At 34.9% G+C, this 10,129-nt stretch overlaps 1 protein-coding gene across 1 annotated transcript; it reads right to left on the bottom strand.

Moving 5' to 3' along the window:
- Nucleotides 1-211: 211 nt before the first annotated feature.
- Nucleotides 212-9,794, bottom strand: LOC138336180 (bis(5'-adenosyl)-triphosphatase enpp4-like). Its single transcript, XM_069285528.1, has 4 exons — nt 8,453-9,794; nt 7,876-8,076; nt 7,526-7,768; nt 212-7,097 (listed from the first exon to the last, which is right to left on the bottom strand). The coding sequence occupies exons 1-4, from the start codon at nt 9,345-9,347 to the stop codon at nt 6,904-6,906; spliced, it is 1,533 nt and encodes a 510-aa protein (XP_069141629.1). The 5' UTR covers nt 9,348-9,794; the 3' UTR covers nt 212-6,903.
- Between the last annotated feature and the right edge of the window lie 335 nt (nt 9,795-10,129).

Genomic DNA, 10,129 nt, shown 5'->3' with positions numbered 1-10,129 from the left:
GTGACAGTGTCGACTGTGTATTTTAACGGTAATGTGTAAGGTCTTCTCCACGAATTTAAGTGCCAACGAAATTGTAAAATTTTAGAATCCACGAAAATTGAGCCCAACGAAAATAAATGATTTCACAGTAGTTGGTTCTACAATGACAATCCTAGTCTTTTAACTAGGAAGATTTCTGATTCTACTTGTGCTTTAAAAATGAAGTGGAAAGTTTGGATTATAGAACAGATTTATTTGTGACAACAAATCTTTTACAATAAAAATTGTACATATATATTTAATACAAATGTACTATATGTAAAAGTCAAATCATATGTGATTATAAAAAAATAGCAGTTTCATTAAGAATCATTGCATTTTCACCAAACCATAACTAAGGTCATTCAACCAATAATTCTACAACTACAGAAGATGTATAATATAGTCTTTCCTTCCTCACATAGAAATATAATATCAGTACCAGATCGAACTCTGGTTAGTTTACTCCTTGCTTGATTTAAAAGGGGGGGGGGGGGGGAATCATTGTAGAAAAGGATGAAAAATGACCTTGACCTTGAACCCAGTTCCCTTGACTCCAGATTAATTAGCTCTTAGTTTAATTGGTGGTTTGGTTTTATTAGCTTTACATCCTATTAACAGCCAGGGTCATATAAGGATGTTCCATGTTTGTTAGTGGGGGGAAAGCCGGAGTACTTGGAGAGAAATCACTGACAAGCAGTCAGTACCTGGCAACTGCCCCACATGGGGTTCCAACTTGCAACCCAGAGGTGGATGGCCTGTGGTAATATGTCGGTAATCTTAAAAACTCAGCAACTGTGGCTGCATTTGTTTAATTGAAATAGCATTAGCAAAATGATACACAAGTTTGACCGTTGAGCCAATAACCTTTACAGTTGTTCAGTGACTCTTTGTTTAATTGAATTGAATTTTATAAGTTTTGTAAAAAACATCTCATGGACTGGATAAACAAATAATATAGATTTCACTTCTATTTAACCTTTCACTTCTATTTAACCTTTAACCTTGATGTAATAGGTGACATAAGAGTATATATACGCTTGAAAAGGTTTTACTTTCTATTAACCGTCGGGGCCATTTAAGAATGTGCCAGGTTTAGGAGGTAGAGAAAAGCCACCAACCTATTGTCAACACCTGACATGGCAACTGCCCCACACGGATTTCAAACTCGCTACTCATGGTCAAGGGCTAGTGGTAATGTGTCAGATTATCTAAACCTTTTGACTGGTACAAGAAATTATTAGAAGCAGAAGTAGTACTGAATACATAAAGAAATTTTACAAGGTATGGTATGTCTTCATCTTGCACACATTTAATCAGTACAGGTACTACAGGTACATGGGTATAAGGAATACTAAGTGTATAACCATCATGATTCTGCTGGTAAATATTGTATGTTATCAGACAAGCTGTGGTCATATATACTTTTAGTAGACCTAATTACAGACTCCTACAGGGTACTTTTTACCATCTACTTATGATATTACTGGTACTATCTAATTATGTACATGTATACATTCATACTATGTAAATAACATCGTTTTCAGAGAGATTAATAGATGGATTTCTAGTTCTTCTGAATGAGCATATAACAGGATTATTTGGCCTTACATATAGGAATTAATCAGACGTCTGTGAGCATAAGTCATACTTTTCAGAGAAAACGACGCCAATTATAAATTTCATGGAAGTCTTATGATCCTTTTGCTATAAGATATCTCCTACACTACATTTATTTGACCCAAAAGAGCACTTTGACCTAAAAAGCACCCATGGTCTAGCTTGACGTTCTGTCAATAATATATAACATAAATATATTTATAAAAAAAAAACCCAAAAAACTATATACTATATAAAAAACATATATATTATATAGGGGTATTTTTATAAATTCATGCAATATATTATTGACAGAATGTAAAGCTCTATATGTGGTCTAATTGACAGTCTAAAAAGAAACTCATCTTAACACACATTTTATGTGGTTCCCATGAATTCTCCCCCTGTATCTTTGACTTCCATTAACAATATTGACGTGAGAACTTCAAGCTAGGTACAAATGCATTGTATGTTATATCTAACAAATTTAGTTAAATATCACAAATATTACACATAGAATATACCACATTACAATGCATGTACATAGATAGAGAGACAGATTCTTATATTTCTCATTTACATAGAATACATATAGAATTATTATTGTTGTACAGATCATTAGTGCTGCTAATGAAGTTGGAAACTTATCATCCAATTGTAAATGAATGTGCGTAGATAAAAGTAATTAAATGTAAAATAATCAATATTGACACATTAAATCTCTGTAGAATATAGATAAAAGTTGCCTTTACTTTTAGTAAAGGGTTTAATCCACAACTGAATGTTACAGTAAATTGGAAATGAATATCAGAGGTATCAGGATTGAATTTGATTGTAGTAAAAACGTATGTACTGAAACAAATATTGTTGCAATGTTCTAGAATTGTTTCAAGGATTAATCCAATTAATATTTCAAGCTTAACCATGACATTGCTAATAAACAGATTTGATAGATCCGGCGGTTTTCTTTATATATATATTTATATATATATATAATTATAACAAATTACCTATAAATTTTATTTTACTTTTAGCCAAACCCCAATAAGAAGAGGGTGAGGTTTGGTTTATATCAGAAACAGCAGCAATGAACGATACATTAAGCCTGTGTATGTAGCTACCGGTATATGCAGGTCTGTATAGAAGTTTTTACACATATCTTGTGACAGAAACATATAGGTTTGTAAACTTTGTAACAGCTATGTATATGTAGAAGTTTTTGTAAGTAAATAGCTGTATGATGGTTTTGTAATTGTCATTTTGGTACCAACGGTTGTAGATTTTGTGACAGTGAAGTTTTGTGTCTATATCTTATGTGACAGTAAAGTGTGTGTCTATGCAACAGAAGTCAGTGTGGTTAGTAAACATGTTACATACACAAAGCTAACAGAGTATATTTTTCTAGCTCAGGTTGTGGAATTTAGACCATATTGGCTGGATACCTAAATCCAGTGGTGTCTAGACAATATAAAGGGATAGTGGAATTTAGACCGTATTGGCTGGATACCTAAATCCAGTGGTGTCTAGACAATATAAAGGGATAGTGGAATATAGACCATATTGGCTGGATACCTAAATCCAGTGGTGTCTAGACAATATAAAGGGATAGTGGAATTTAGACCGTATTGGCTGGATACCTAAATCCAGTGGTGTCTAGACAATATAAATGGATAGTGGAATATAGACCGTATTGGCTGGATACCTAAATCCAGTGGTGTCTAGACAATATAAAGGGATAGTGGAATATAGACCATATTGGCTGGATACCTAAATCCAGTGGTGTCTAGACAATATAAAGGGATAGTGGAATTTAGACCGTATTGGCTGGATACCTAAATCCAGTGGTGTCTAGACAATATAAAGGGATAGTGGAATTTAGACCGTATTGGCTGGATACCTAAATCCAGTGGTGTCTAGACAATATAAAGGGATAGTGGAATTTAGACCATACTGGCTGGATACCTAAATCCAGTGGTGTCTAGACAATATAAAGGGATAGTGGAATTTAGACCATATTGGCTGGATACCTAAATCCAGTGGTGTCTAGACAATATAAAGGGATAGTCAAAGTATTTCATCACAGAATGACAATAGTATACATACATGTATAAGGTTTCCACAGGTAAGCATAAACGTCCCACACCACCACTCCTAGAACGAATATACATACCCGGCCTACTATACCTTTCGGCAGGGTACGAATTGGTCCCTATGTGTCGTAGTGGAGCACTGCCTCCGAAAATCACTCGGGCATAGTTTTCTATACTTTTTTTGTAGGTTTCAAATTATTTTATGCGTATACATGCATTTACATATTATTTTTGTCCAAAACAAGCATAACTACCATTCTTAATATCTACCGTACCGCTCACAAGACGTCAAATTCACAATTTGTGGATTTGCCGTATATGTATTATGTAAAAAAAATAATGCCTCGATGAGAATTTGATATTTTATGTGGTTCAGTTTTATTGCCTAGTAGGTAAGCGATATCAAACAAGTACGATAAAAATGCAAACAAACGTTTTATAATGGTTTGCATAATCATTACTTTGCTCCATTAGCAGTAATAGGCACCAATTGTAGCTCTAAAGACGATACCATTTTCTGTCAAAAAGTCTTTTGAGCTACAATATTGCAGCTACACCACTCCATACCTCCCAATCTAAAATTCTCACTCACTCACTGTTTTTATACAAGCAGTATGCTTTCCCTTAGCTATCTGTAAACAGCCAACAAATAAAAGCTGTCAAAATAACATGAAAATCATTTTTGTACAAACCTTACTAAGCCATCCAAATGGCAGATAACACTGTTTATATACAAATACATATTACTTACTATATACAGATATATGTATACTTTGAGTATATGGTTTAATGCATGTAGATTCCCAAATATAAAGTCTCATATTGACAGGCTATTTAGTCTTTCCAGGATTTGAGAATATCACCAAGATGGTGATATAACAAACATGAACTGTGATTATAAAACTGTTAAAGTAGTATCTAGAATAATACAAAAGGAATGATTTATGAGCAAATATCTTAAACAATCAACAACCAAACCAACAACATAAAAACAAACCTTTTATCATCCTTGATATGTGAATCAGACACTGAGTTTTGAAAACCAGAACTTGTCACTCAAAGATCCTGGGATATAGTTTAAAAGGTTAAGACTCTGTTGAGGGTGCAATATTTATAGAGGGTCAGATAACCAGAACCAGGACTATCTCAGAGGCAACATAACTGTAACAAAAATGAATTAATGTATAGATTCCACATCTTTAATTACTTCATTACCACAAACCAGTTCTTACTAGAACTGTAAATCAATGACTAATCAAAATGGCTTTTATTTCAGACCATACAACCCCATTGTACCCCCATTATGTATCCAAGGTGATTTTTATTGAAGCATGTGATCCATATGTTACACTAATTGACCAAGTTTGAACAAAATTAATCAACAAGAGGCCCAAGGGCCTTAACAGTCATCTGACTACCTTGGCGAAAGCTGTATAGAAAATTAATTAGATATGGTGTCTTGGTTAAAAAATAAAAACACTTGGTCATGACCATGTAAAGATCATTTCATGCAAGTTTCAGTCAAACTGCATGGGTAGAACTTTAAAGTTTTAAGTTCAAAATGTGTTTTCAAGATGGCAGCTATGGTGGCCATCTTGGTTTTAGGGTCAACCTGAAAAATAACAACACTTTGTTGGGACAATGTCAGTATCCTTAAAATTATTCAGACAAGGTCCAGCAAAATTGCACTGGTTGAACTTGAGAATAAGTTCAAAATATATTTTCAAGATGGCAGGAGTGGTGGCCATCTTGGAAAAACACTTGGTCAGGACCATGACAAGGATCATTTCATGTAAGTATCAGCTAAATCACACTGACAGAATTTGAGAAGAAGTTCAAAATTCAAGATTTTAGAATATTTGACCCCCCCTGACCTTGATAATTGGTCAAGGTCATTCATTTTCACAACTTTGGTAGCCCTTTATCTCAGCATGCTATTAGCTAAAGATGAATACCCTGGGCCTTTCAGCTAGTTTAAAGAAAAACTAAAAAGATATTAGCCTAATTGACCCCTGACCTTGAAAGAAGGTCAAGGTCATTCATTTCAACATCTTTGGTAACCCTTCATCCCAGCATGCCATAGGCCAAATATGAGTATCCTGAACCTTTTTGTTAGTTAGAAGAAGTCATTCAAAGACTTTAGGCTATTTGACCCCTGTGACCTAGAAAATAAGTCAAGGTAATTCATTTTCACACCCTTAGCCACCCTTTATCACAGCATACCATAGGCCAAATATAAGCATCCTGGACCTTTTACTTAGAAGAAGTCCTTCTAAGATTTTAGCTTATTTGACCCCTGTGACCATGAAAGTAGGTCAAGGTCATTCATTTTCATAACTTTGGTAGCTCCTTATCCCAGCATGCTACAGACCAAATATAAGTACTCTGGGCCTTATGGTTATTGAAGAAAAGTTGTTCAAAGATTTCAGCCTATTTGACCCTTGTGACCTTGAAAGTAGGTCAAGGTCATTTATTTTCACAATTTTGGTAGCCCTTAATCCCGGCATGCTACAGGCCAAATATGAGTACTCTGGGCCTTATGGTTATTGAGAAGAAGCCGTTCAAAGATTTTAACCTTTTTAACCCTTTGACCTTGAAAGTAGGCCAAGGTCATTAATTTTCACAACTATGGTAGCTCTCCTTCCCAGCATGCTACAGACTAAATATGAGTACTCTGGGCCTTATGGTTATTGAGAAGAAGTCGTTCAAAGATTTCAACCTATTTGACCCCTGTGACCTTAAAAGTAGGTCAAGGTCATTCATTTTCACAATTATGGTAGCTCTTCATCCCAGCATGCTACAGGCCAAATATGAGTACTTTAGGCCATACTGTTATTGAGAAGAAGTCGTTTCAATGAAAAGTTTACGCACGGCACACGGTGGACGCCGACGGACAGTGCATGATGACTATAGTTCATCCTGACCCTTCGGGTCAGATGACCTAAAAAGCTAATAAATCATTGGCCATTTTACAAAATCTGTGTGTAGTGACCTGGTTACCATACCAACCAAAAGTTTGGAAAAATAAAGCCTTCTTGCACATCTACACATCGTCCACAATATTGCTGTCTATGAATATTGAAATTGACCAAATGGTTTAGGATGAGCTGCCCTGAAAATAAAATTCTACACACAGACAGCCAAACAAGCTGATTCCCTCTAACTTCGTACAGGGGTATCATAAAATTTAAAACAACTATAGCCCCTCAAATTCATCTTCGTCATCAGAGCGCAGCATGGAATCAGTTTCTGGTAGAGATCGGATAGGTGACAAATCTAGCCTTCTTCTGTTCTGAAACAATAGTTTCCTCCTGGATATGTGACTCTGACGTACAGCAGCGATCCCAAATATCCCACCAACCAGTGCAGCTAGAATCACCACCACAATGACTGTTCAACAGGAAATACAAATACAGCTTTACCATGAAGAAGACAAATGTTATTGCGCAGTTCTTATTTTACTGTGAAGTAATAATTAATAATACCGTAATAGACCAAATAACCACCCCCATCCCTATAGGTGCCCCTCTGCCTTTTTGAGCGTCAATTTTATATACTTCGAATTGAATGCAGACTACTATATCAAAACTTTTGGTTTCCTTACTGATTTTTTTGCAAATAGATTTATGGCTTACTTTGTAGAATAATTATGTGAAAGGTTAGTCCAATTTTGTTTTCTATCAAGTGCCCCCTTATTTGCTTCAAATTTTTAAGCACCTAAGGCTTATAGGGTCAAATAAGGTATTCTAAAAGTAGTGTGCTTTGAGTATAGGGCTATGATAAACATTTTTAGCATAAACATTTTACAGAATACTCACATGTTACAGCTGTGGTTTCTAGAGTCTTGTACCAGACTGGTGGATTTTTCAGAATTGCTTTAACATGGTCAAGGTTGCCTCTGTTTTGTGCTGGTACTAGACCCAGAATGTGACACATCAGAGGGTAGATATCAACCATATCAAAGGCAGGTACATACAGTCCCTTCTGAAACGCTGGCCCCATAGCAATGAAAAATGGCCACATATCAGATACAGTCTCTGGATTGTAGCCGTGATTTCCCTCTGTAACACAAGCAGCCCCAGTAAATTAGTTTTGCCCAGTAATTAATAAAGGGGTGGTTTTAATAGACTTAAATGAAGATATTTCATCTAAAAGTAGAATTACTCACTGACATATGGGCCTTTTGTGGAGTTATTAACAATAATCCATCCCTTTTTAGCCTCCAATATGATTTCCATTATTCGTCGACTTTTGCTGAAGTAGCGATTCTTCATCTCTGTGCTGTTTCTCCACCAAGCAGAGAATCCTTGGTGTTCCTTCCCTTTGCCATCTTCTCCAAATAAGGCAGCAGAAACATGCATTTCATGTCCTATGTTAGAAAGAAAGTCAAATATTGACATATATATAATATTTACTGTATGGTTTTGTGTGTTTCAATATATTTCATTATTATGTAAAAATCTATGTGTATAAACAATTTAATATTTAATACTTAATATCAACAGAAATGTCAAAAAGAAATGTTAAAATATAATTTACATATAATCTGCATATCACAATCATTTTTCTGTTAAATTCTGCTGAAAGGAAAACATAAATAGGAGCATAATGTCCCATCCTGCATAGGAATGCAATTTAAAATTGATTATAAACATGTACTAGGTACTAACATATAATTTGCTCCCTACATTTACAAGAAAACGACCAATTGTGATTTAAAGACAAGAATCAAATGGAGAGCTGACCTTTAGTAGGAATGACCATTGGAACAAGATGGTGTTTGAAGTTTGAAGGAGTTGTGTACCAAGTGGGATCAAGTATCTCATCCAAATTTACAATTTTGTTCTCAAATTGATTCATTCCATGATCTGCAGTGATGATTATATTCATTCTGTCTGAAAGACCAGTTTTGTTTAACTGTTCTCTCAGATATCCAAGTGCTTTGTCTAGCCGTTTGATTTCCTCTTGAACTTCCTTTGACAGTGGTCCATGATGATGACCTGAAAGGTCAGGCTCCTCAAAATATAACATGCCAAAATTAATTGCATTAAATTCCTTATCAGTAAACCAATCCATTAGTACATCAATTCTACGTTGATATGAAATTGAATCAGACAAGTTGTACAGTGTTGCACGGGGTATTATTCTTGGTTCAATACACTTCACCGGTGCTATTCCTCCTGGCCACAGAACAGATCCACTATTTCGTCCCCTCCCTCCTTTTTGGTTTGTCACCCATATAGGTTCAGCTCCATTGTCAAACCATTTGGATTGGAAATTCTGATAAAAATTATGCATATGAAATGTATCATTCAGATATGGGTCATAAAAATCATTATGGACAACATCATGCTCTTCCGCATATTGACCAGTCAAAATTGACATGTGGTTTGGAAAAGTGACCGATGGAAATACATTTCGAACATGACTTGCTCTCACACCATGATCAATGAAATGTTGAAAATTGGAAATGTCTGATTTGTTGAACACCGTTTGATTTAGATAGTCATGTCGGAAACCATCCATGGAAATCAGAATTAGAAGTGGAAGGTCAGTTGGCTTTGGAGTGACAGTTATCATAATGTCAAGCATAATAAGAATCGCACACAACATACTGGACATCATTTTAAGGTACATCATGTGGATAAAAAATAGCAATTACCTAAAAAAAACCTAAAAGCCAAAATTCTGAAAATATTCATCTGATGACTGGCATTTGGAGCTACATATGTACATCATACAACGATACACTATACAAAGTGCACAATAGGTAAATCCTCTTACTACGATGTACGTTGCGTCTGTGTTGGTAAATTGGTCACCGACTGAATGTTTATATGGTGCTATATGTAACCTGCCTGATAAATGCGGACCTGATTCTTTCTGTGATTATTTGCGATCTGATGGAGAGGCGTGAATTTTTCGAGATACTCAGATTTATTGATCGGTACTGAAGGATACTGTTAGGCCTACATTGCATTCCTCTGAGATGAATATTCTGCAACTGATGCCTAACAATTCTCAACGTTAACACTTGAAATGTGGCATCTTAAACAAAGGATCAAACGCTCTGAAAATGTTTTCTTAATGATACGTAAACGGCAAAAATGAAAGTACAAAAGTAAAAAAATACACGTCATACGGATTTGCTAAAATCCGGATATATCCAACAAAACTAAAATTTTTTTTTTAAATATTTCACTGCAGTAATGAAATAATTTCTTAACATTTATATAGAATGTAGAGACCTAATAAAAATAACATAATATAAAAAGATAATTTTTATCGTAAAGCCATGATGTATGAAGAATCCGGAATCCTCGCATGTTAGCTGACTTTAAAATTATATTATTAATCAATATTTTATTATTTAACGAAAAGGCTCAAAAGGTAATAATTTTAAAATAAAAATTTCTAAAATC

The sequence above is a fragment of the Argopecten irradians genome, chromosome 1, assembly GCF_041381155.1.
Source record: "Argopecten irradians isolate NY chromosome 1, Ai_NY, whole genome shotgun sequence".
Lineage (NCBI taxonomy): Eukaryota > Metazoa > Mollusca > Bivalvia > Pectinida > Pectinidae > Argopecten > Argopecten irradians.
This window is presented reverse-complemented; position numbering and strand designations above follow the sequence as displayed.